At 34.5% G+C, this 27,639-nt stretch overlaps 3 protein-coding genes across 5 annotated transcripts; 1 reads left to right on the top strand and 2 right to left on the bottom strand.

Annotated features, from left to right (window-relative positions):
• Positions 1-1,856: 1,856 nt before the first annotated feature.
• On the top strand, positions 1,857-13,518 carry Vlg (vasa-like). The gene is made up of 14 exons (XM_073086805.1): positions 1,857-1,975; positions 2,496-2,531; positions 3,110-3,224; positions 3,590-3,724; positions 4,698-4,960; positions 5,280-5,465; positions 5,655-5,741; positions 6,051-6,188; positions 6,479-6,655; positions 7,052-7,247; positions 8,134-8,331; positions 8,764-8,894; positions 9,334-9,459; positions 10,579-13,518. The coding sequence occupies exons 2-14, from the start codon at positions 2,499-2,501 to the stop codon at positions 10,633-10,635; spliced, it is 1,842 nt and encodes a 613-aa protein (XP_072942906.1). The 5' UTR covers positions 1,857-1,975; positions 2,496-2,498; the 3' UTR covers positions 10,636-13,518.
• Positions 13,519-14,697: 1,179 nt separating this feature from the next.
• On the bottom strand, positions 14,698-16,349 carry LOC140752489 (probable peptidoglycan muropeptide transporter SLC46). Its single transcript, XM_073086822.1, has 4 exons — positions 16,221-16,349; positions 15,823-16,000; positions 15,362-15,740; positions 14,698-15,104 (listed from the first exon to the last, which is right to left on the bottom strand). The coding sequence occupies exons 2-4, from the start codon at positions 15,997-15,999 to the stop codon at positions 14,860-14,862; spliced, it is 801 nt and encodes a 266-aa protein (XP_072942923.1). The 5' UTR covers position 16,000; positions 16,221-16,349; the 3' UTR covers positions 14,698-14,859.
• A 4,959-nt stretch (positions 16,350-21,308) lies between these two features.
• Positions 21,309-26,429, bottom strand: LOC140752482 (probable peptidoglycan muropeptide transporter SLC46). Of its 3 annotated transcripts, none has more exons than XM_073086808.1 (7): positions 26,147-26,429; positions 24,627-24,887; positions 24,145-24,319; positions 22,971-23,148; positions 22,511-22,889; positions 21,673-21,913; positions 21,309-21,463 (listed from the first exon to the last, which is right to left on the bottom strand). In XM_073086808.1, the coding sequence occupies exons 1-7, from the start codon at positions 26,283-26,285 to the stop codon at positions 21,376-21,378; spliced, it is 1,461 nt and encodes a 486-aa protein (XP_072942909.1). In that variant the 5' UTR covers positions 26,286-26,429; the 3' UTR covers positions 21,309-21,375. The 3 variants fall into 3 exon arrangements, with proteins under 3 accessions (XP_072942909.1, XP_072942910.1, XP_072942911.1); XM_073086809.1 differs by having other exon boundaries at positions 26,094-26,289; XM_073086810.1 differs by lacking the exon at positions 26,147-26,429 and adding an exon at positions 25,565-26,084.
• Positions 26,430-27,639: the final 1,210 nt, after the last annotated feature.

Here is a 27,639-nt window from a genome sequence, read left to right on the forward strand (position 1 = left end):
GAGAGCGCTCAGTTTAAATTTTTAATAATATTAATTAAGAATATTATTACTATTACTAAATTATTTATAAATTAACTTTCAGGAAAATAAACGTGATTTCGTAAATTAGTATTTGAAAATTATCAATTATGCATAATCTGTTTTCTCATTTTGTATTAATGCGAATTATTTAAATAACATTTAACAATTTTGAAAACGTTTATATTATTATGAATTTTTGGATTAATATTTATTTAATGCAACAAAAAACATAATAATTAAATTTAAAAATATGATTTCTGATGTGTAGAATAGTTAACAAATTTTATTTTATTATATTGAATAAAAACTCCTTCCTCTATGGATTAAAGCAGCATTATAATTTTAAAACGTAGTGATTATATTCTCTTTGTATAATTTATCCAACCATACCACATCTAAACTTCACTTCACTAATTTAAACCATAGACACTCGTTCCATCTGTATTTTTGTAAATTAAAAATTCTGTCTGTTCTAGCGATGGGCGATTGTTCTAAAAAAAACAATCGAATAAATCGACAATCGACGGAATCAACAATCGATTGTCGATTTATTCGTAGTAACAAAAAAACAATCGAATAACAATCGACGTTCGAATAACAATCGACGTTCGAATAACAATCGACGTACGAATAACAATCGACGTACGAATAACAATCGACGTTCGAATAAAAATCGACGTACGAATAACAATCGACGTACGAATAAAAATCGACGTTCGAATAAAAATCGACCTTGAAATAACAATCGACGTACGAATAAAAATCGACCTTGGAATAACAATCGACGACCGAATACAAATTATACCGCGCGGCCACATGCGTGTGCTCAGGACAATGTGCAGGTGCGTCGTGTTGCAAAGTTATCGTCACTTGCCACTGGTTGGAAAATGTAAAGTATTGTATTACATTTTAGTCAATTGTACTATATATTGTTGTGTTGAGAAATAATTATACCATAAATCATTTTGTATCAAATACTATGGAGTATCATCGATAATCCAGATGTCGTAGTCATCCCCTAAGTTCGTTTCATAACAACGTTTTCAAAAAGGTCATCTGAAAAATATAATATACGTCTCCATGGCGCATATTATAGAAAAATATTTTCAGAAAATATAAAATATGTCTTTTTAGCGTATATTATAGATAAAAGTTATCACAAAAAATTATGTACTCATAGTTACATTAAAATTACTATGTGAAATACTATATATTTGAAGAAAAATAATGTTAACAACGCGAGTAGGGTGTGAGAGTGTGTGGCCACGAGGCGCAGTGAGCAGTGCGAGAAGCAAGGTGTGGACGCACCATTAAATAACGGAATGCAACAAAGCAGCGGAAGGGTGCACGACGCACGTGCGCTTCCCCCACCAAATATATAAGACTGACTCAGATTTCTTAAACACAGAAATTAGTGGCTCCTCGCTGCTAGTAGCTTTGTGTATACTAAATAGTTGACCAACAACCAAATAGCTTCGATAGTTCCATTTTTACGTAACAATCGCGTATCGCTTGACTGCGCTGTTACTAGTTTTGCGTGTACTAAACAATCGACCAACAATCGAACAATCGACGAACAATCGAACAATCGACTAACAATCGAACTATCGAACAATCGAACAATCGACGAACAATCGAACTATCGAACAATCGACGAACAATCGAACAATCGAACAATCGACGAACAATCGAACAATCGACCAACAATCGAAGAATTTCGATTGTTCGATAGTTATTCGAATACAATCGAAGAATTTCGATAGTTATTCGAATACAATCGAACACAATAACAATCGAATAATTCGATTGTTTTTAGTAACAATCGCGCATCGCTAGTCTGTTCCTCCTTCCCTTTTTCGCCGCCATAGATCAGCCTTGACGTCTTTGTCTGAAATTGTTTTCTATTATATCGTTAGAACTCGGTAAATTTTCACTTAATCTTCAATTTTAAGCAGTGAGTATTAAATATAAACGATATTACGTATAATAGAATTAAGGGTTGTTGTCAAATGCTAATTCAAGCACGTGTAATCTACGTTGCCGGTCTTTTAAAATCTGATCGTATTGTTGCTTGTCTAAATATATTTTATTTAAAAAAAATGTATTTAAAGGTCTTCAGTATCACCTATCTGTATGCTTACAGTAATAATTACTAAAATATTGTATCTCAATTGGTCTAGGGGACTATAAACGTATTATTATTACTTCTTTAATTTTATTTTGAAGTGTAGGGTAGGCATTGCGAATTTTGTCAACCGACAAATAAGCTAGGTCTTATTAGATTTTATGTTATCTCAATGATTGCTCTGCAAAATTTGTAGTAGCTACTTTTTTTCAATCAACAAAGTTGTAAAAAGCTAGCTTGTATTTTTGACTAACTTAAATTCGATTGGATTTGTTTTTATTTAAATTATACACTTGTATGCGTACAGTACTTTCTGTATCTTTATTATATCAAACTATAACTCTTACAGATAATGGATGACGAATGGGATGATGCTTCTGAAATTGTAAGTTTTAATGTAATACATCTTGTCTGTTTGTCGATTCTCAAAATGAGGATACATCAAAATTTATATATTCATACATTCATAAACTAATATGCAAAATGGCAACTTCATCTGCTGACTTTGCAAGTAAAAATTAAATAAAAAGGACTACAGTTTCAATATTTAAATAACGGAATTTGACACTACTTAATACAGCTTTATAATAAGAGGATCACATTTCATTAACCTTTGTTCAGCATAAGATCCATACATAGGCATAAAATGTTTATCTGAAAATGATTGATTGGTGCAAACATACAATGAAGAATAATTTCATTGTTCATTTCATATTTCAAGTTACACAAAAGGCTTTATAGTAACATTCATGTGCAGAATTATCAGTCATTATCTAGATGAAAAACATTCAATCCACATGATCATTTTTCTAATAAGACTTTGTTATAAGACTTGAGCGTAGGCTTCTTCCGATACTCAGTATTGTGCCCAGCAGTGGGGCATACTCACAGGTTACCATAAAATTTATATTATCTATGCCAGGTGCAACATTTTTAAGCATATTCTTTGTCCGTATTTTACAGGTAGTACCTCCACCTCCTACAACAAATAATTGCTATAATGATCGCTCAGAGGTAGATGAGGGTCACAGTTTGTCACGAGGAAGAGGATTTCAGTCGTTTCAAGAGGACTTTGGTGGTATGTATACTTGATGCAATTATCTGTAACCAATGTTACAATTTAGGAAATAGTTCAATGTATAAAAAACAAAACGTTTTTAATGTTGTTTTCGATATGTTATGGATTTTCTGGTCTAAGCATACCATTACTGTTCTAGTTTGTATACTATCTTTTACACACATTTTCTATTACATTAACATTCAACGAGCATTCAGTACCATAGATTATGAAGTTGAGTTCTTCTTTAAAAACATGCATTTTTTTTAATTAATAAGTTTTTGTATACAAAAAAAGCAATACAGAAGAGTTAGAAATTAAGTATTTAAGTAATTTTTTGTTAGGAAGTAGTGAATTAAATTTGAGGGTCCTTACAATGATTACAGATTTCACAAAGGATGTAGGCAGCAACGGCTTTGGCGAGCGTCGCGGAGGCAGGGGCGGGGGACGCGGCAGGGGCGGCCGCGGGGGCCGGGGCGGCGGCGGCAGGGATAGAGACCGCGGAGACTTTGATACAAATGGTATGTCACTGTTAAGACACTTTCTTAATAAATATCACATAATTTATCTATTGAGTAACTGTTTTTTTATAGATTTTTCTAAATATTATTTAGGTTTATAAATGATTGGTTGTTTGTATGGGCCTAAACTACTTTCATATTGAACACTAGAGGCTTTTAATTTTACAGGGTTTAATTAATATAGATACATAACATACATAAATACATAATACATAAGATTATTTCATAATAAGTAATTAAAACATGTGAAACTCCATACTAAGTATCTCTGTATGTAAGACAAAATTATATAGGGAATAACAAGGTATTTATTTTGAAGTTTTGAAAATTCAAATAGTATCATAGACATGCATAGACTGTTTCTTATGCTAGTAATTTTTTATGTTAACTCACACTCTAAATATTGTTTTGTTGGCACTTGTCTCATATTTCTCAAGTGTCTAGCACTTGAGTTCTTTGTAGATATTGATTAAGTGCTTCTTAGACTATATTTTAAACACTTGTTCTCATGGCATGTGAAATAAAATATGGAATTTCTCATTTTTTTACCTGAAGATTTCTAATGGAACCCTATTGCTAAGTTCCAACTATCCATCAGTCTGTCATTGGTCTTTATCTCGTGACTTTGAATAGGTACACACTTAAAATTCTCACAAAATGAGTATTAAATAATGATAGCTGTTATAACAATAATGAAAGTAAAAAATGTGTAAGTACTTTGAAAATTAGTTCAGTTATTTAACCATTATGGTTCGATTGTGATTAAGTATAAAAGGTTCGCCACCCACTTCTAACTTAAAGCAGTCTGCATTTTGATGGCATACCTTCAAATACTTCCCTCATCAACTTCCAATCTTATTCAAAAACTAATCAGGAGTCTTACACTACCGGCTATTATTGATGTTACCCAATAAACAATCAGCATATAATCACCATTGTTACCCTATTGCTGTTATTGTTGTTGCCCATAAAGGTGATGGTTACGGCGATGACGGCGATAGGGGTGATAGGGGAGAGCGGGGTGAGCGCGGGCGAGGCCGAGGTCGCGGGCGCGGCGGGGGGCGGGGCGGCCGCTCCAGCGCGGACGGCGGCGAGGGCGAAGCACCCGACGACGAGAACAAGAAGGCACCCGTCACGTACGTGCCTCCGGAGCCCACGGACAACGAGCAGGAGATATTCAGCAGCACCATCAGCTCCGGGATTAATTTTGACAAGTTTGACTGTATTGCTGTTAAAGTGAGTACCTGTAGTTGTCAACTTATTACTTGTCCCATGGGCACAGGTTACCTCTCAGAATGGGAGGCCATTATCTCAGAATGGTATAGAAGTATAAGAACAGTTTTTTTTTAATTTCAAATCAATAAAGTGCCCCAAAAACTACTTGAAATGACATTTTCACGCCGAAATGCTACTCGTTTCTATTTGATTTGTTATAGCGTTAGTTAATTGTAATATCGCATTGGACCCCAAAATCTTTTACAGTTGACCTAAACGACGTTATAACGGCAGTAAAATACCGATAAAACTATATCTCAAAATTAAATTATTTTTTTAGGTTAGTGGCGAAAATCCACCTCGTGCGATAGACAGCTTTGAAACGGCAAACCTTCGGAAGTATGTCCTGGATAACATATTGAAGTCTGGATACAAAAAGCCAACGCCTATTCAGAAGCATGCTATACCCATCGTTATGAGTGGCCGAGACCTTATGGGCTGTGCGCAGACTGGATCGGGAAAGACTGTAAATATACCTTTTAATTATTATTTTACTTGTGACAAGCAATAGTATTTATATTTCTTGTGATCTGTAGATATGTGTTCATATTGCTTGCATGTTATAAGTAGAATAAAAATGACATTGATACACTATTGCTCAAAATACAAGTCTTACCTTTCAATGTGTTATAATGAATATTTCTTAATATTTCAGGCTGCATTTCTGCTTCCTATAATCAATACCCTTTTACAAGACAGCCGTGAACTTGTCGTTGGACCAAATGGATGTGCGCAACCTCAGGTCAGTATAAATTTACTTAAATACCTAATAACAGCAGTGTATAATGTTGCTGTGTTCTGGTTTGAATTGTGTGGTAAGGGTGACATACTTATCCGAGCCATTTCAGCTTTGTCTTCAGTGGTAGCAGCACATCTGTGGCCAACCTTATGTCGGAAACTAATATTATCTGTGATTGACAACAGATGTTCATGGCCACTAACCATCAGGTGGACTGCTCATCTGCTACTACTGTATTATAAAAAAAATGAGTTCTAAAAATATCTTCATATCAACCTATATGTCGTATATTAAATTCAAAATATGTTTCAGGTTGTTATTGTGTCGCCTACTAGGGAGCTCACTCTACAAATATTTAATGAGGCTCGCAAGTTTTCGTATGGTTCCGTTTTGAAGATCGCCGTGGCGTACGGTGGCACTGCAGTTCGTCACCAAGGAGACAATATATCTGTAAGCAACTTCTCAATAAAATTATGTTTCCAGTAGTGTTTCATCACAAATAGGTACTCTGTGATATATCATTTGAGGAGGGGCTTGGCTAGTTTTTTTTTTAATTTTATTATTACCAGCTCTTATTTAACTTGGTTTATAATGCGCTCATTCTAAATCAATTTTTTTATGCAACCTCATGGCTTGAGTATCAAGTGAAACGACGCTTTTTAGAAGGAAATGGAAAACAAAGTGATGTTATGAAAAACATGTTTGTAAATAAATTTTATTTTATCATTATCATTACACAGAGAGGCTGCCACATCTTGGTAGCGACGCCTGGCCGCTTGCTCGACTTCGTGGAGCGCAACCGTGTCTCCTTCGACGGTATTCGCTTCGTGGTCCTCGATGAGGCTGACCGCATGTTGGACATGGGCTTTATGCCCAATGTCGAAAAGATGATGGATCACCCCACCATGGTGCCTAGTGTGAGTGAAACGATTGAAAATTATTTGTCATTTGTGTTGTTTTATTTCTTGTTGTTTTTTTTAATTTGACAGTGTCTTTCTTTATGAAATTGAAGTAAGCGAACGAACATACAATGTAGTGACAGTAAGTGGTCAATACTTACCATGCTGCACACTTCTAAAGTAAATCCTTATAGGACGAAGGTCCTACTCAAGGTCAAAGCTGGAATGCTGTAACTACCTTTGCAGAACTTTAAAAGAGAACTTTGCAGTGCTTGATGCTGCTATCACAAAGTAGGACTAGTGTTGGTAATCGTGCCAACAACGTCAAACCATGGAGGGTTGTACCACCTTCAAACTTTTCATTGCAATTACCTTGTAAAATAATAAATATAATGAATTAAACAAATTATACAGGGCCAAAGACAAACACTGATGTTTTCGGCGACCTTCCCTGAGGACATTCAACATTTGGCCGGGCGTTTCCTCAACAACTACTTGTTCGTCGCCGTCGGCATAGTGGGCGGGGCCAGCACCGATGTGGAACAGATCTTCCATCAGGTCAGCAAGTACGAGAAACGGAAAAAGCTCAACGAACTTGTTGAGGAGAACAGTGAGTACTGTTATATACATAAATTATTTCTAAACTGATTTTTGAAGTCGTGCTTCTTTTTTTACAATAGAATACGAAACGATACATTTACGAAAGATCCTTTTTTTACAAAAATTCTAATATTCGACATCATAGAGTTGGCTAGTCAATATTGCAACACTGTATGTTTTTATGTGTATTGTTGTATATTTTTTATAATAGTTCCACTTCTTGCATCCTTATACAGGGTGAATTTTTCGGGCCTTCAGGGCCAAATCCGAAACTATAAGGATTAGCGAAAAATGCTGAAAGGAGTTACGAGGCCGATTTTAATAAAAATTAAAACTGCATCATTACTTTTTTAAAATAACTTTTTCCCTAGCCGGGAATCGAACGAGTTCATTTTTAAAAAAAAATACACCCTGTATATTATTCCACTATCTGATAGTGTTGCTTATAAGGATCAAAATCTGGGAAGTAATGATAAATGACAAACCAAAGGAAAAGCCTCAATTTTAAGAAAATACATATTTTTTTCATATTAATTTGGCAGTTAAGTTCCCGCCATTCATCAATTTAAACTTGTCACCGAGCCGATACCGAGAACAAGATTATTTCGGGCAGATTTTAATATGACGTGACGGCGATAGTTTGTCCACCGCGACCGATATCGGCGGTTTGTTTTATTCCATCTGTCACACGTGTGACGGCAGCGTGGACAAGTTCCAACGTGTTTTATATTGCCGGCACATCGCCCGTCAAAATCTTGGTGCCGGTCTAGCCGGGATGACTGTGCTCGGTGACGGACGTGCGGTGGACAAGCGGCTAAAGTAAATGTATGTACGCTACTTCGGCGCCGTCGGCTCGGTGGCGGTGGACAAACTGCGTAACGTTAAGCAATTTTCAGACGGCAAACGCATCCTGGTCTTCGTGGAGACGAAGCGTAACGCGGACTTCATAGCGGCGATGCTGTCGGAGCAGCAGATGCTGACGTCGTCCATTCACGGCGACCGCATGCAGCGCGAGCGCGAGGAGGCGCTGCACAACTTCAAGAGCGGCCGCCACTACATCCTCGTCGCCACCGCCGTCGCCGCCAGGGGATTAGGTGGGTCCTATGAGTATACATACGTAGCACTTCAAGTGACCTCCGTCATTGGCTCTTTACTGGTAGGGTAGTGAGTACAGGTTCCCTCGCAATGAAAGGGGTATGGGCTATGTGCGGATTGATGGACTACATTCATTTTAAAACATTTTTGTTTTCTATTTTTTAATTTTAGAAATATAGCTTCAGTAGGTCATCACGCACTTAAGGCACATCACCTTCCCCCGGACTAACTGTACCCTCAATGTAACTAATGTGTGCGTCATTTGTCAAATGTGGAGATTATTAATTATAATAAATAACACTGTATGTTTGGATAGTGTGTGTTCACTCCTTACCCACTAAATTCTCTGAATACACATTACAAATTGTTCATTACATTATTTTATTATTTATTTTTACTGATATTTAATTCATGTTATTGTTTACTTATAGATATAAAGAATGTTGACATTGTCGTGAACTACGACTTGCCGAAGAGCATAGACGAATATGTGCACAGGATCGGCAGGACCGGTCGCGTGGGCAACCGTGGAAAGGCTGTTTCGTTCTATGATGAGGATTCGGTAAGGAATTGTGCAACGAACACAAGCAACATCCACTTTTCATATTTTCATTGGCGATAGCTAAAGCAGTACTAATGTATAATACCCGCAAAACTGCATGTCCGCTCTGATGTTTTTGCGAGCAGGTGTAGTCATACAATTTGCTATGGCGACGCGATTCATTTCTATATTCAGAGCGGACTAACAGTTTTTACTCATTGGTAAACTGAGTTACAATACTCAGTTCAGTAATATAGCTCATCAGTATAATCATGTTTCAAATTTATCCTTTGATCATAATTACTACATGTGAGACTAAACCACTTTGAAATGTCTATAAATATAAATATATAGATCTGTGAACATATATATGTAGACATCTTACAGTATAAATACATCTATTGTTCTATGACTGTAAATAGAACTGCGATCATTTTGTGACACTAAATTTCATTAACAGGATAAGGACCTGGTAGCAGACTTGGCGAAGATTCTGAAGCAAGCTGACCAGCCCGTGCCAGATTTCCTGAAAGGCGGCGGCACTGCCACCTATAAGGGCAACAAGTATGGTGGCAGCGATATTAGGGTCAGTATATTTATGTTTTTTTATAACTACATATATCTTCTAAGCATGCCCTCCACCTGATGGTAAGTGACTACTGCCACCCATCAACCCCAGATAGAATTAGTGTTTCATTGGAGGTAGGTCACAGATACGTTGCTTCCATATCCATCCATAGCTATCCATACCAAGCCTCTCTGGATGTAGTAGTGAACTGGAGATCGTTTTATTTGGCTACAAATAAAATTTTATATCTCGACACATGTAGTGACTAAAGTTAACTTTGAAACTGGAACCAACTAATACATATTAACACAATTTCGTTAGTTTCGGAAATGACTGGTGATATAATACAAACTAAAAAGTATGAACATTATTACTATTGCAATAATGTAAATAGTCAAAATATAAATCATTGTAATGGTAGAATGATGAATAATGATATACAGATTTTACTATGAAGTTTTTAAAATGTTTTAAATAAATGATAAAGCAAATTTTACATGCATTTAATTGTCCAAGCAAACAATAACGTGGACTAAGGTAACTTTAATAAGTTCATGTATTTATTAAAAAAGTAACGCTGATGATTTATTTTGCATAGTCTCTTAGTTTTTCATATATTTTTTCATATTTTATAGTCCACCATGCAATTGTTTTAAAAATAATTTTGCAAGTGCATGGTTTTACTTAAAATTTTATCGCACCATATTCTTAGGTTTTCTATAGTCAATTATATTCTGCATATATTTTTATCAGTTTTTTAAGAATAAGCTTAAGCATAACATAAATAATAAGCGGCCATCCGTAAATTGCGTCACAGGTTAAGGGTCAACTAAGTGAGATAGTCTGTAACAATGGTTTAATTACTAAAAATAATTACTAAAAATTTTCAAATGACTACTCCTAGTCATTTGAAAATTTTTAGTAAAAACTTTAATATTGCTGTTTTAATTTTACCTAGATCTAAGTGTAAAAATGGAAAATATGTGACATCACACATTCAGGATCTCACGAATATGACAATTAGCGCAAGGCTCATAAATCAAAAATTCCTGTGACATACTTTATAGATGGCCTTAATGGCTTATAATAAACACAATGACATAACATGATTCCTAATAGTCTTTTTTTACATTTCAGGACTTTAACAATGCTAAACCTGATCTACAGGGGGAGGAGCCCGACGAGCAATGGTAGATATAAGAGACTTCTTGAAAGTGTCCTTTGGCGGTAGTGTCTACTGACCATTTGTTTGTTTGATTGATATTCGTGCAACTAGTGGTGCGTGTATAAACATTGGTGCTCGTATGGCCAGCCCATTCAAAGTGGCTTAGTGTGAACAAAATTTCCTCAACTCTAACATTTGTGTGATCCATGAGTTACTCGATATACGTGTTCTACTCCTACTCTTGTACAAGACTGTGTTTTAATGTGACAAGTATTTTAGAATTAGTATGTAACATAAGTTCTAACTCCGTACCATATTATGGAGCCATCTTCATAATACACTTTCCAAAGATAATATATCTAGATACCGTGTGGTCAGACTAAGAAGGTGAAATATTGTTTGATTTTTAAATTGATGTATGTGTGACCAATTATATTTGTATGTTGACTTGTATCGGGCCACAGACATATATTCCGAACCTGATTTTTTTTACTTATTTTGTTTGACACCTTTATGTATTTGCACAAGTCCTTTGCTTGGGGAGTTACATACATCATTTAGTTGTACTTAACGTGTTAATTTGGTTCTTCAAGAATATTGTTTTCTTTTTTTATTTTTAACTATTAGAGTGTTAAGTTTTCTTTATTTTTTATTCATAGATATTATAAAAATACGTTTCACTATTAACAAGCCAGTCCAGAAATTGATCAAAAGTGTCATTGTTTATTGTGTAACTTAAATCTGTGATGTGTATTATAAAAGTTGCTCACTTTAAATTTTAAATAGGTACATTTAGGTTAACATTTATTTGTAAACTTTATTTACAGGTCTTATATGTATCAAATCGTTAGTTATTATCGTTTCGCATTTCTCACTCATCCTCATTAGTATGTTACGAGCAACCCCTAACTCCATGCATCTATATATGACAAGCTTCCTAAACAATTATATTCGGATGAAATAACTCAAGATTTGGGTAGATAGCCATCCTTCTGTGTTGCCTTGTAAACTCAGTACCAATAGCAACACAGTTAATTACACTATAAATAAGTATTTTTTGTTTTATTGTGATCTACTGAAATAAATAGTGCAGACGAAAAAGGCGTAAGAAACAAAATAAATAAAACATATCCAAAATTAGTTAACCATAAAATGTTTTTATCGTTTCAGTCAGAAATAGTTTTTAATTTTTTTGTGATTTTTCTTATGTATATAATTTTTTTCAAAATGGCCTACTCATACTATTATAAGAGTCATACTCATTAAAAGAGTTACATGATATATATTTTTATATCTTTTAAATAACATTAAGGTCATTTTTCACGGCATATAAAAGCATAGATATGACTTAGTATAAATAATTGGGTGCATGTTTTGAGTTTTAAGTGTTGCTTCGTAACAAGTGCATGTAGAATCTCTATCATAAACATCAACATAAATAAAACTACGGATTATAGTATGGCAGCCATACAATTGTCATTGAATTTGCTTCTCTCATACATTACTCTTGAATTTAAAATGTCTGTTAAACAACAGGCACTTTTCTGTACAAATTAAAAATAACCTATCAATATAGATTTTATATTGACATAGCCTGTGATTATTATTATAAGTAGAATAGGTTATGCATAATGCATTATTACAAAGCCGTAAATGTGTACAATAATAACTGCAGCATTCGGTTGGTACAAAATGAAAAAAATGTTAAGACTTCAGTAGATTATTTTATTGTTATTGCTACATTATCGAACATACGTTTGGATCAACATATTTAAATTAAGAAAAAAATACAGTTTCATTAAGTTTCACAAACTTTGAAACTCTAAATTATACAAGTAATTCGTTACTAGTCTCAATAATAGTATTATTATTGTATATTCCAAAGAGATCCCGTGATTTCGTCTGCGTACAGTTATATTAATAATCCTGCATAAATGGTGCAGGTTTTTCGTTTTGTTTCATGTGCGGTAATTTATATTGGATGCAAGTCCCAATAAAATATTTTCATTACTTTTCAGTATCAGTCACTAAAGACAAAAATGAAGTTTTTGTACTGTGAGTGCAAGCATAAATGGCCTTATATGTTCAATAATTTAGTTCTAGCATTGTGTAATTTGGTAATGCGGCATCATAAATATCGATATGCTTGGCATAATTTCTGTTGAAAGAAAAAAAACATGCTTAATTATAACATTATTCGTAACAACTTCAGGGTATGCGTAGTAGGCTGGCTTGGCAGAAGGTTGGGCTCAGCTAGTTTTGTCAAGGACAAAATATTACAAATTAAGTATATTGTTAAGCACAGAATGAGCTCTGATGGCCGGTGGTGTAACTGCTAGTATTTTTTTATATACTGAAGTATTATATACTTGAAGTATTTTTAAAGTAGTGCGCGATGTACAATCGCTAAAAATGAGCAATAATAGTCATATAATGTATTCACCGAAAGAGATTCATTTAGTGCCTGAACTATGCACAGATTTAGTTGAATGAGCGCTACTTATGCACCTTCGCTGGCTGGCTAGCTGGCTAGCTGGCTGACTGACTTGTTTAGTACTGATAGCCACATGTCGCAGGCCCTTCAATTAGGGTAAGCCTGGAGTATAATCTACCATGTTGCTACATTACGAGTCGCTGTCCAAATATAACTAAAGGTGAAAGGGAATTGAAACAAATCGAGATCTACATTCCCTTTTGTGTCCGTTTAACTCATTTCCGTGAATACAGTGTAACCATTCTTTTCGACTACTAAGCGCTATCCACTACTCTAGCAGTGGCTCATGTTTCGTGCGGTACTGTATCATTGTATTAGACATTAAAATATTTTTTGACATTTAAAAAAAACCTTTATAGATTAAAACGCTTGTTTCCGATTGTAAAAGACTACATTGTGAATAAAATATTTCACCTTATTACGAAGTTTTTATTTATTTTGCCCTTTAGTTTACACTGGAGAGGAAGTTGGTATAGTCCGCGTGAAACTGCTAATCCGCTCTGAATATAGAAATGAATCGTGTCGCCATAGCAGATTGTATGACTACACCTGCTCGCAACAACTTCAGAGTGGATTAGCAGTTTGGAATGGACTATACCTTTCCAATATGCGGAATTAGGTAATAACCTAGTCTATTACAATTTACAACATTGCAAATGGCAAAGTTCAACACAAATTAATCAGTGAGTATTGCTAACAATTAGTGAATTAGAAAATATTATCAAGCGTTTTCAAATATACAACAAATGCGTTGGATGTAGTTCTAAAGTAGCGAAAACTGTCTATATCATTACACACATAATCATTATTTTATCATTTTCCTCAAAAGTATACAAAACTATACATAATCGAAATTATACAAATCTTACTGTCCTCATGGTCGTGCAAGTACAAAAAGATGTACCATATATCTTAGGTATTATTACACTTCATCCTTGTTCTTACTCCCACATATTTCGGGACAATTCTGTGGAATAGTGATGTAAAATAGAATGTTACTCTGTTTGAATAATTAGTGATTTATATTGTAAAGCGATTAAAAAAGTATTATAAATCCGGGATAGTAAATACAAGTAGATATTTATCTAGGTATCTCAATGGTCTCTGACTGACCTCATGAATAGTGAGCTGACCGGGACATGTCTCATCGTAGCGTATCATATCGCGATGCGATAAGGCACGATTTCTTAATTCCTTGAGGGATCGCTCACAGTCAAGACTTATGAGGCAGATTATAAGACTACATTATTTTTATATCAACATGACACCAGGATACACAGCTATGAATATAACAATCAATATTTAATATTTAACTATATTGTTATATATATCTTTATCTATTTATTCATTTTATTCCCCCGGAAAGATTTGCGTCATAGGACCGTATCCATTCGCGGTTCTATGATGCTCTGAAACCCATTGTGAAATCAAAACTCTCCCCTGAAGTGAATCAGGGAAAATTCTAATGATATCAAATGATAATTCCTGTCGTGGAAACAATTCATTTTAATAAAAAAAGATATCTCAATGGCCGCCCTGACCGCTTTTTCGAAAATATAACACTAATCTGAAACAAACCAAAGGTACAATGTTGTTATGGCTGAAGAGAAAATAATATTTTATGCACAGTAAATAAAATATAAGATAAATAAGAGTGAAATTCCAAGATATGACACTGTTGCTATAGAAATTAATGCTAACTGAACTGAACTAGGAATAATTTGAAATTGTTAACTTAGATTTTAGATATATATAATCCTTACCCTAATAATGTCACAGATATGGAAGCCAATATGCCGCTTAACAAGAAGAAAGCACCTGGAAAAGTGCTTATGGATGCTGTATAAATTGCTGCGAACACAACGGGGCTAATCAAAGGTATAAAGCCTTCGAGAGCGAACATCATCGCGAACACCTTAGCTACGTCGTCCGCCGGTAGACTCTTCGACAAATATGACATTATCAAAGGTGACGATAGTCCATTAAACAAAGAAACTGTAGAACCTGGAAAATGATTATTTTGAATACATAATCTTAATTATAATGTCAGATATATGAAGTACTGTACATACTTGGTTATATTAAGAATATAAGTAATACTTGTATTTGATGGAAGATACAACACTTTGCAGAAAGTACATAAGGGGATTGGTTGCCGAGTGAGGGTACAATCTCATCTTGACATTAAAATGTCCGTTGAATAATGATTTTTTATTGTATCGAATAATTTGTGAATTAAATAAAATCAACAAGAAACTTACCTACATACATATGCCATATTGCGACTGCAAATGCCTTTATGAAGCATTCAGTGGCCGTTGATGCCACAGTAAAAATTGCAAAGATGATGTCATTAATACGTAACATTTTTATGCCTACAACTATCCCCAAGAATCCGCCAACAAAACTTATCACTGTTCCCACCGCCGAAAATGTATTGTAATCGGAAAGTGCCCATTGTAGCTTTTCCCTCGTATACATGTATTCTAACATTGACGTTCCCTTTTGAACGAATAATGAAATTAATCTCGCTGCCGTGAGAAGATAAATCTGTGCTCTTCCGTTATTCGGTCGCTTTTTGAAACACTCACGTGCCATGTCTTTCACAAGAGAAATGTTGAGGATTTTAGTAAACCCACCCTGCAAACAAGTGAATAAGCAGTTGAACACAGCATTTCTAATAGTACTTAGTGCAACTACATTTATAATAACATCAGGTTACCTTTAGAGCGCCAGGTAAAGATTCTGGTATGAAGAATCTTGCATACGAATAAGCTAGTACATTTAACGCCGTTCCAAAGACCAGTAAAAATACATATCCGATTGATAAAATTAAATCCGTTGTTATCAAAGATCCCACTACCGTTCCCACTGCAATTGTTAAGTTTACCAAAGCCATCCTGAAAGAGTGTATTATATTTTTGCTGCCTTTTGCAAATTGAAGCGTTCAATTGCTGCTATACAATTGACTACTAAGTATAAATAACTAAGTACCAATTTTTTTATACCATAGCTTTTATAATAAAGGATAAATTCAAACTTAAACCAAAATATACCTAATTTACTATTACAATCAAAAATAGAGTAATTATGCACTTTGTAATATCTACCTGTACCTACCTATATTATAATAATGCGGAATATTACCTAAGCGTTGTTCTCTCCGGAGGACAAACGTCACTTATATAGCAATATGACCCCGTGAACAGTACCACAGAACCCCCGGTTAAGGCCGTCGGTAAAACTGTTACAATATACCACCATGGACCTAAAGTTTCTATCACGGTATAAATTACGGTCAGCAGTGTAGTTAAAGTCATACCTAGAAAATAATTCTCGTTATTGTTATCGATCTCTTGCAGATTCCATTATTGTCTATAATTATTGATCTTACTCATTAGGTATTTAAAATGTGATACTAAATTCTGGATTCGAGTGATTTTTGATCGGACGTACAGAAAATATTGAATATATCGGAAACTGCAAAAATACTCAACTCAAAATTACGTAAATCCTTAATATTACATTTTATATCCTTATCCTTACTAATATTATAAATCCGAAAGTAACTCTGTCTGTCTGTCTGTCTGTCTGGTTGTCTTTTCTTCACGCCTAAACCACTGAACCGATTTTAATGAAATTTTGTACAAAGATAGCCTGAGACCCGAGAACGGACATAGGATAATTTTTATCCCGGAAATACCACGGGAACTAGGGATGGCGATCTAAGATCGATTAATCGGAGAATCGATCTTTTGGACCAAAAAGTCGATTATTTTAATCGATCTCCAGTAACGGATCGATTCAATGAATCGATCTTTCAACCCAGAAGATCGAAATTCGATTTTATAATTTACCTACAGTTACTTTACTTATCCATGTTAATCGATCATCTATCTATTTATATGAAAATGATCATTTGTCTATATACATTTTATAGAATCGGAAACTATGCATTTGATCAAGTGATGATCTTTTGCAAAGTTGTTGTCCAAGAGCCCACGAAGGTTTGCGAGTTGGTAAGACCAATTTTCGACAGATGGCACCACTGTCATTCCAATGAATGTACGAATTTTCTATTTTATGTATGTCATTATTTATCTTTAAAATGCGGGCGAAGCCGCGGGCACCACTAGTTAATGATAATATCTTACCAAAAAGTGACCAGTTTATAAGAGGCTTCCTTCCATACTTATTGGACCATGCTCCTAGAAATAAAGATAGAATAGCTGGCACCAACGCCTCAAGTACAGACTTCACAGTAGTCACCATCGTAGTGTATTTCTGAACATCTATTTCTAAATGGGTTTCGTTGGTTCTAATTGGAGAAAGGAATCCTTTACATTCTTCGTGTGAGTTGATTAAGGTATAAACGCACGTTCTGTACATAAGAATATTGGTGAGGGCTGAACCTAAAACATGAAAGAAGACTTCTAAAAATATCATATAGGTACGAATATAAGTATGTTTATACCAACATTATTGATTTATCACTTATTAAATAAATCGTGATTGAATCAGTTATTCTGGAACCGCAGACCAGGTTAAGCTTGAAACTATTTTTCCATCTGTAAAGACGAATTTGATTTGTCTAATTTCATTGTATTTTAAAAATAAAATTATTGAAAAACAAATACCCATAAGTGAGGTTGACATCATAGCGAAAAACAAAGGAAATTCCACCGATCCAATCAGACACCCAAGAAGCCTAACCCTGAATGGCTTCTTAGGATTGCCTGAGTTAGGGTTCGAGTTTTCATCCGTAGGTCCATCATCTTGATTCCGAGTCATTTTCTTTCACAAAATAAACAATTAACAACACTTGTTATTTTTAGGAACGATAACTTCCTCTAGCAAAGCTTAAATACTATATTATCAATCATTTAATGTACTCTACCATACCATAATAGTGTAAAGTAATAAAAATCCGCTCATTATAAACGATGCTAATCTTATCAATAGTTGTCGCCAGTCTGTATTAATATATATAGCAAATTATTTTACTGTGTTTAGTCATACGTCTATAAGTCTTTTTACATAATTCATTATCTTTACTTCGTTAAGATTCTCATTAGTCATAACGCAATAACTTCCATGCCACTTATTGCACTCTATGTAAGATACTTCTCGGTAGATTACGCGAAAATACACGTGCTAAAAATAATCCACAATATGGTGTAAATGTTGTGGATAGTTAACATTAGTAGATAGCATGATTGTCCTGTAGTCTCGAGACCAGAACAGAGCTACAGTATCTCCTGCTTATGATAAGATGAGGATGCTTATGATAAAAAGGAGCTTCCAGGGTTGTGGAAAGCAAGAGTTCTTACTCGAACCAGCCGAACCAGCGACCCTGGGATGGATGATGGTGTGTGTGGCGGCATATGTATGAAAATATCTGAACGTGTAGTGAGCGCAAATATTCACAAAGGTAGGGCCCGACCAGAACACGACACTTCAACAACTCCGGCAGCGTTCCCAATGTCCTCTATTTTAACTAATGATGGCCACCTAGGGGGGTTTAGTGGATAAATTTCCCACATAACCCGTGTCGCTTTCACGGCATCGGGTACCTTTTGTAAGTTTCCCCTTCATCAACAATAAATGGTGTACCTATTACATGATAAACAAAGTTTCCTACACTCATAAGTTATGGGTTATTTATATACCTTTACTCGGATCCCCTGTATGGTGGGTACCCTACACGTAGACAAAGAAAAATACACGAACACTTAAATTCAGTCATATTTCTAAATGAAGACAACTTTATTTCGGCATCTCACGCTGATCCCTTACTACCACAAAACCATTTACCGACAAGGACATAAGAAGATAGTTCGGTATGTAGGTAACAGGCCAGGGAAGACATAATTTTAAATTAAAACTTTATAGTCCCTGATCTCTAAGTAAGGGCTTACTGTGGAGCTTGTATATGTTATTTTGTATTTTACTAATCAGCGAGTACGATTATCTAAAGCAAATTCAAGATATTCAATTAAAGATGACTGATGAATCATCATCTATAAAACCTTACCGGTTTTGCTGGAACGCCTCGGAAAAGTATACCTCCCTTACCGCACCCTTCGAACCCAAACATAGCAGGGTTATTAGGTATTTAACACTGTTTTTATTAGGTAGAAATAGATGTGGCGGTGGTGCCGCCGGAGTCGAACTACCATGGACTATTTTGTCAATTATTAATTAAATGTACTAAGTGTTCGTTACATTCTAAAAATGTATTTAAAATTAAAATACCCATAAGCGCTGATGCCATCATAGCAAAAAACAAAGGAAGTTCCACCGCTATCCTGTATGGCTTCTTAGGTATTTGATTTCCTGAATTAATGTTCGAGTTTGAGTTTTCATCCGTAACTTGATCATCTTGATTCTGAATCATTTTCTTTTACAAAATAACTAATGACTTAACAACACTTGTTACTTTAATGACAATAGATTATAAATTATAGTAATTGTAAGCGATCACTACATAAGACTGATTTCTGTACAACTTCCATTAGCAAAACCCATAGACCATTTTGTCACCCTACCAAACCATAACAGTATAAAAACATAAAAAACGTTCAATATAAACAACGCTAATCTTATCAATTCCCATCATCTACTTTTCTGTATTAATATGAGTCACAGCAAATCTATATACAGGGTGCCTGGTCATGGGTATCGGAGCAATTGTCGGAGCTTTTAATGGTATGAAGCAGGTAAGAGCGTGTTCACATTATCCGATCCGATATCGGTATCGGACGCCGATACGATATCGGGGTAAGTAAAATGTATGAAACATGTACCTGCCTTTCACATTGTCCGTTCCGATATCGGATATCGGAGCCGACAGCGATATGCTGGCGACACCATCGGACGCCCGTGAGCCGTCGGGCGATAATGTTTGTATGTGTGCTCTACGTGTATCTAAATTGTCTCTGTGTGCGTAGAGCCCGATGCGCGGCGGCCATTTTGAGCTTGTTTACTAGTTTGGCTGTCATCATGGCGTCGTCATCATTTAAATACGATATAATTACATTAATTGAACTGGTAGAATCTAAACCATGCTTGTGGGATAAAACTCACGAGGAATATAAAAATAAAATACTCCGAGACAATAATTGGCGAGAAGTTTCTTGATACTGTTTGTGAGATGAATTAGCAAATAATTGAATGTGGATTCACTCATACGAAAGTAATTAAAAAACTTTCTAGGTGCGTGTTGTAGCTTGCTAAAAAGAGTGTAAAATGCTCCCTCTGAATATCTAGCTTCCACAATAGGATGTATCCAATACTGTCTGTGAACAGATCTTTTTTTGCGTCTCAAATATAAGAGATACAGCAAATAAAGTTTTCTATTATAGTCTGCCATGATGACCTGTCCGCACTAAGCTATCGAGCAAATGGCCGTATCGGAACGATTTTGTCGGAAATATGTGAAAATAGCACATGGTGTCGGCTATCGGATGTCGGCTATCGTCGTCCGACACCGATATCGGATCGGATAATCTGAAAACGCTCTAAGGCTTATTTCATTGACAAGCTATCTACCGACTATTTTTCATTTTTATTTGTTTGACGAATTTCAGTGAGATGATACCCCATTTGCACTCTCCTCTCCTCTCCCCGGAATATGAGAGCATTTTGAAGGGTCATATTAGTCATAAGGAGCTATAATTCTAATTACTTGTGTTATTTAATTCTGTAGTATTTACGAAGAAATAAAAAGTACAAGGACCGTCATTTTTAAAATTAAAAAATATGATACATTTTGTCAACTTTGCCAATGAGCACTTGGCCAGCCCGGTGGACTATGGCCTAATCCCTCTTATTCTGAGGAGTGCCCCGTGCCGAGCAGTGGGTCAGTAATGGGTTGACGACGACTATTTATTATAAAGTGATGATTTTCAAGTTTTAAAAATACCTTTCAGTTCGGCAGTAAAATATCCTACAGGCAGTTATTTTTAACCATGAACGAGGTATCGTTAAGAGAATTAGATATCATGCGCGTCATAGGTAGATACAATATAATATGTTGTGAACAATCAGTACCAATGCATGACTCACAAAACTAGCAGATTCATATAAGATAATATTTTATAATAGGGTACCTATAACATATGTTCACTGTTTTCCTCACTCTAGTATTATTGATATAATTTATAGAAAAAACGTGTTCGTTGGGTTTTTCCATCTAAAGACCATCAGTACTAGGTATTAAGTTATTTAATATAATTATAATACTTTTTTATATTTATATAATACTTCCAATAATTTAAGTACTTTCATCACAGTCGACGTCCTCATTATCCAAAGGCTGGAAGTCCATTTGATTATTCCTAGATGAGCAATATTTAACTAATCTGAAACAAACCAAGGTAAAATGTTATTGGCTGTAGAGAACCTAATCTGATTATTAGATAAATAATCAGATTAGGTAAACTGTCAAAGCACGAACAATATTGTCTGAATGGCATTCTTAATTTTTTGTCGCTTATGACATCATGGAAAACAGTAGACAAGAGGCGCTTAGAAAACTCTAAATAATGTTTCAGATATAAATTATCCTTACCCTAATAATATCACAGATATAAAAGTCAATGTTCCACTTAACAAGAAGAAAGCTCCCGGGAAAGTGCTTATGGTACTTGTATACACTGCTGTGAACACAATGGGAGCGATCAAGGGCGTTACACCTTCGAGAGCGAACATCATCGCGAACACCTTAACTATGTCGTCCGCTGATAGACTCTTCGACAAATACGATCTTATCAAAGGTGAAGATAGTCCATCAAACATTGAAACTGCCGAACCTGGAAAGTGAGAATTGAACATCATCATTAAATCGGAATTGTACTTTCTTATGAAAAAATGTGTGTGATTTCCGTCTGGTTAGGTCGTTTTTCTGATTGCACTGCCTAGTTTTATAAAGTTTGTAGCAATATTAACATTATTTTCACAGAGAGATCACATTGCAGAAAGTAAAGCAGGAGAGTGTTTGATCAGTGAGGGTTGAGAGTGAAATCGTATTTTGAAATTTAATTGTCTGTTAAGACGTCATCAACCCATGAACGTCCCACTGCTGGGAACGGGTCTCCTTTCATAATGAGAAGGATTAGGCCATAGTTCACCGCGCTGGCCAAGTGCTTACTGATAGACGTCACTCACGTCACATACCTTTGAGTTTTTTTTTAATCTCTCAGGTATGCAGGTTTCCTGACGATGTGTTCCTTCACTGTCTAGTAAGTGATAATTAATTTGTAATACGCACATAAGTTTGAAAAATTAGAGGTGCGTGCGTGGTGATTTGAACCTCGGACCCCTCAATTAAAAGACCCAGTTTCTTAACTACTAGGCTATGTTAAGTAATTGTTATGAATTCAGTAGTGAGGAAACCACAAGAAACTTACCTAAATACATTTGCCACGATGTAACTGCAAATGCTTTAATAAAGAATTCAGTGGCTTTTGAAGCCACCGAAAATATTGCGAAGATAATGTCACTAATACGTAACATCTTTTGGCCTACAACTAATCCTAAGAAACCGGCAACAAAGCCTATCACTGTCCCTACCGCAGTAAATATATTGTAATCTGAAAGTGCCCATTGTAGCTTTTTTCTCGTATACATATATTCTAAAATTGATGTTCCGTATAAAACGAATACTGAAATTATTCTCGATGCTGTGAGGAGAAGTATCTGTGCTCTTCCGTTATTCGGTCGCTTTTTGAGACACTCACGTGCCATATCTTTCACTAGAGAAATGTCGAGAATTTTAGTGAACCCACCCTGCAAACAAGTGAATAAGCAGTTGAACACTGTATTTAAAATAGTACTTAGTGTAACAAAAATATAATAACAACAGGTTACCTCTAGAGCGCCAGGTAAAGATTCTGGTATGAAGATGCTTGCATACGAATATGCTAGTACATTTAACGCCGTTCCAAACAAAAGTAAAAATACATTTCCAATTGACAAAATCAAATCCTTTGCTATTAACGATCCCACTACCATTCCCGCTGAAACTGTAAAATCTACTACAGCCATCCTGAAAGATTGTATATTTTTTGCTGTTCTTTTACAAATAAAAAAAACAAATACCTACAAAATAATTAAAAAAATTGAGTATTATATTCATGTACTACAGCACTATTGTATTCAGTTTATGTGTAACTTCAGCTAAATTGTGTATAATCTACTTTTACCGACCTAATAAAGCACCTACATGTTTTAATTTCATTTTTATCTTCATTGTTTTCTGAGTAGACAATTTCGAACCAGGCGTGAATAAGTTAATAAGTCGAAATGCACACTTTTCATTTCAGCTATTCGTATTTCGAACTCGTTGGCGGGAGTTATTTAAAAAATTGCAAGTTGCGAGTGTGCGATAGAAAAGTTCTCTTAACTAACTTATTTATTCATCCTATAAATGAAGCAACGTAATGCTTATTTTGATTTAAAATATATAAATGTATTGATACAAATATGTATGTGTAGGTCAACTTATCACCATGTTCACGCGTGGTAGGTACCTATCCAATTTTATATTCAAAAGATAAATTTAAATGCGCGACATAATGTGGATTGATAGAAGGGAGGTGTTGGTTGAAAATTACTACGATTGCAATTAAACAATTATTTTCAATGTAACTTTAATAATGATCCCATAGATTAGTAAAGATTACTCACTCCTAACAAGAAAATGTGCCCAGTTTTGAGAATTGAAATAGTTGCGTAAAAAAGTTTTGCCACGTCTCCGTGCTAAAATGTCCCTAACATATTTAAAATTATTATTATAAATTATTTATTTATTATGTAAATTACGCAGTATTACTAATTTATTCGTAAATTTTCTCTAAAAATGTTTTTATTTGTCAAGAATTCAAAAAAAGAACTTACTATAATAAGCCATTTGCGGCTTCATTCAATTTAAGGCGCCGAAGTATCTTTACTAATCTATGAATGATCCATAAACAGTGTATGTACCTACCTACTTACTTTGTACCTAAATAGGCATGTAGACTTTAATTGTATGGAATATTACCTAAGCGTTGATTTCTCAGGAGGAGAGACATCACTTATATAGCAATATGAGCCCGTGAATAGCACCACAAAACCCCCGGTTAAGGCCGTCGGTAATATTGTCACAATATACCACCATGGACCTAAAGTTTCTATCATGGTATAAATTACGGTCAGCATTGTTGTTAAAGTCATACCTAAAAAATAATACTTATTATTGTCACCGATATCATACAATTTATTTTGTACAATTATATGTAGGTATAGTCTGCGCCAAACTGCTAGTCCGCTCCGAAGTTGTTGCGAGCAGGTGTAGTCATACAATTTAGGTACTATGGCGACGCGATTCATTTCTATATTCAGAGCGGACTAGTAGTTTTACGTGGACTATACTTATTCTCTCTTCTTACATATTATACATATAGGATATTACATATTATATGTAGGTAATGTAAAAAGACTATTGGTCAGACTCAAATTATCTTTGACATTAAGTTACCTTACCGAAAAGTGACCATGTTATAAGAGGCCTCCTTCCATACTTATTGGACCATGCTCCAAGAAATAGCGATAAAATAGCTGGTCCTAACGCGTCAAGTACTGACTTCACAGTAGACACCATAGTAGTGTATTTTTGAACATCTTTCTCTAAATAATTGGTTTCGTTTGTTTTAGTTGGAGAAAGGAATCCTTTACATTCTTCGTGTGTGTGGTGTAAGGCATACACACATGTCCTGTACATAATAATATTGGTGAGGGCTGAACCTAAAACATGATAGAAAATACTTTTAAAAATATCACATAGTGTAAGTAAATTAATATTAAAGTAATTAACCGCATTTTTGAATTATTATTCATAATAGAGAATATAGCGTGATTGAATCAATTATGCTGAGAGTGGAACTAGAGACTAAGATAAGCTTGTAACTTATTTTTTCCATCGCAGTTTTAATTGACTAATTTCGTTGTAATTAGCTTACTTTATTTTAAAAATAGCCACCTGCAATATTTATCTATTTAGATTAGGTAAACATAGCCTCCTCGTCTCGCTTCGCCTGGTAGTATTCTCCATTGCCAAAAATACTTTACAGACTGTTTCTTAACATGCCTAATATTGATAATATAGCAACGTATCTACAGTGTTTGTGATCAACCTCGTCGGTTCTATCATGCTATTCGGATTTCACTACAAAATTCACGGGATGTTACAACTCTACATCAGTTGGCTATTACAATTACATTTCGGTCATCCTAGAATGACCAGGGTCTCAAAAGTAAGACCCCCACTGCCCTTTAGTACGTAAATTTTTACGTATTTACTTGTTACCACGATAAAAACTATTATTTATATATTTGATTTACCTCGTTGTAGCAATCAAGTAAGTAAATAGTTACAAATTTACGTTAGGTAAATAATAAGTAGATAGTTACTTCTTACATACCTAAGTACTACGCATTCAATTATTCGTCGTAAATTTGGTCGATAAAGGTATTACACATTAATTGTGACTCACACTGCATTTTAACTTCTAAAACGGATTTTATATGTCCACTTTTGATAATGCTTTGTATGTTCATTTATAAATAGAACGTAGAAAATATTTATTTATTTCTTCGATGGTGACGTTGTGATCGTAATAATCTGAAAGACGTCTTTTTGATTTTCCAAGGCGTATTTTTTATCTAGGCATGGCATAAATTAATAAAACCGGCAAATGCTACTTGGACTAAACAAGAAAGCGAGCACATATGAAGTGGAGCACAGAGCACAGATGTACCTAGTTAGCATTACTAACAAGTTTTAAAAGTTGGCAAAATACTTTCCGGAAGTTTAACCTTATAAAACTTTCCAAATATAGAAGGTAGAAACAAGAAGGCACCACCATTACCGTTATAGCATCAACACACTAACTTTAATTTTATATTTCATTTTATAGAACAACTGTGCTGAGTCACAGAAATATATCTTACCTAGTACACCGTTATTATTGTAATTAATATTATATAAAAATATACTCAAATACCCATAAGCATAGTTGCCATCATAATGAAAAACAAAGGAAATTCCACCGTAACTCTGTATGGCTTATTTTGTATCTGATTTCCTGAATTAATATTCGAGTTTTCGTCCGTAAGTCGATCATCTTCTTGATTCCGAATCATTTTCGCTCACAACATAAACAACAAACAACACTTATTACTTTTTAAACGACAATAAACTATAAATCAATGTGAACGTAAGCGCACACAACAAGAGACTGATATTTTTATATAACTTCCTTTAGCAAATCCCAAGGACCATTTTGTCAATCATTAAATGTACACTATCAAACCATAATAGTGCAAAATAATAAAATGCGCTCATAACAAACAGTGCTAATCTTATCAATTCTTATCACCTGTCTGTATTATGCGTTATATCAAATGATTTTATAACGTTTAGCCATACATTGAGTTTTTTTGCATAATTTATTCTCTGTTCTTTGTTTGATACTAAATTAGTCATAATTCAACACAGTCGAAAGCTAATGCACTCTAAGCAATGTATACTAACTTACTCGGTTGCTTACGCGAAAATACAGGCGCTAAAACTATGTGCAACATTATGGAAACGTATAATAAACAAAGTCTACTATACTCATAAGTTTGAGTCCTTATGCTCGGATCATCTAGTGGGTTTAATAAACGCACACAACGACAAATACACTAACGCTTAAATCCAAAATCAAATTTCGATGACTATATGTCAGGGAAATGCAGTCTAGTAAACCTTACGACCACCAGACTAGTGTAGTATACTTACTTATTTATAAACACTGAATATATAAAAAATAGGTAAAATATAAAAAAAAAACAGGTGTTATAATTTCAAAGTTTAATTTTGTAGTCATAGACCTAATTTGAAGCATTTTTATATAATTATTTTGTATTTTATTAATTATTATCTAAATCTATCAATATCTACTCGTAGGTTTATAATACGTTTTGCTCGATATTGATTCATCAAGTGATAAACAATTAACTTTTGCTCTTTGGCTGAAATTTCATTAGTGATAAATAGTATTTAAACCTGGACCTCGAGCTTGAGAGGACTGTTATCAATGCAATAACTTACATCGTTCATCAGTAATTAGGAATAAGCACCTTGTCAAGTGTTCTGTTATCTTTTTGTACATTCGCTCATTATTGTTTATCATTCATTTATTTTCATATTAATATTTATAATATTAATTGTTATTGCATTGTTATGTAATAACATTAAATAATAAGCAATAACAATTACTTGTGTCACATCTTTGCGGAAGTCTTCCCTCTATCTGTTTGATACTGTTTGAACTGAGTTAGTTTATGCACATCTTCAGAGCTTAAAGTATAGAAATAAAATAAGGAGAAATTTCGAAAGTTTCTTAACAATAAACATACCTCAGGGATATAAAATTAGGAATAACGACGAAAACAATGACACTACTCCATTACATTTATCTATGTTTGCAGGTATTCCAAAATAAAACAAAAA

Source organism: Epargyreus clarus, unplaced genomic scaffold (genome assembly GCF_041222505.1).
Source record: "Epargyreus clarus isolate Ecla_fem2 unplaced genomic scaffold, WU_Ecla_fem_2.2 ptg000024l, whole genome shotgun sequence".
Lineage (NCBI taxonomy): Eukaryota > Metazoa > Arthropoda > Insecta > Lepidoptera > Hesperiidae > Epargyreus > Epargyreus clarus.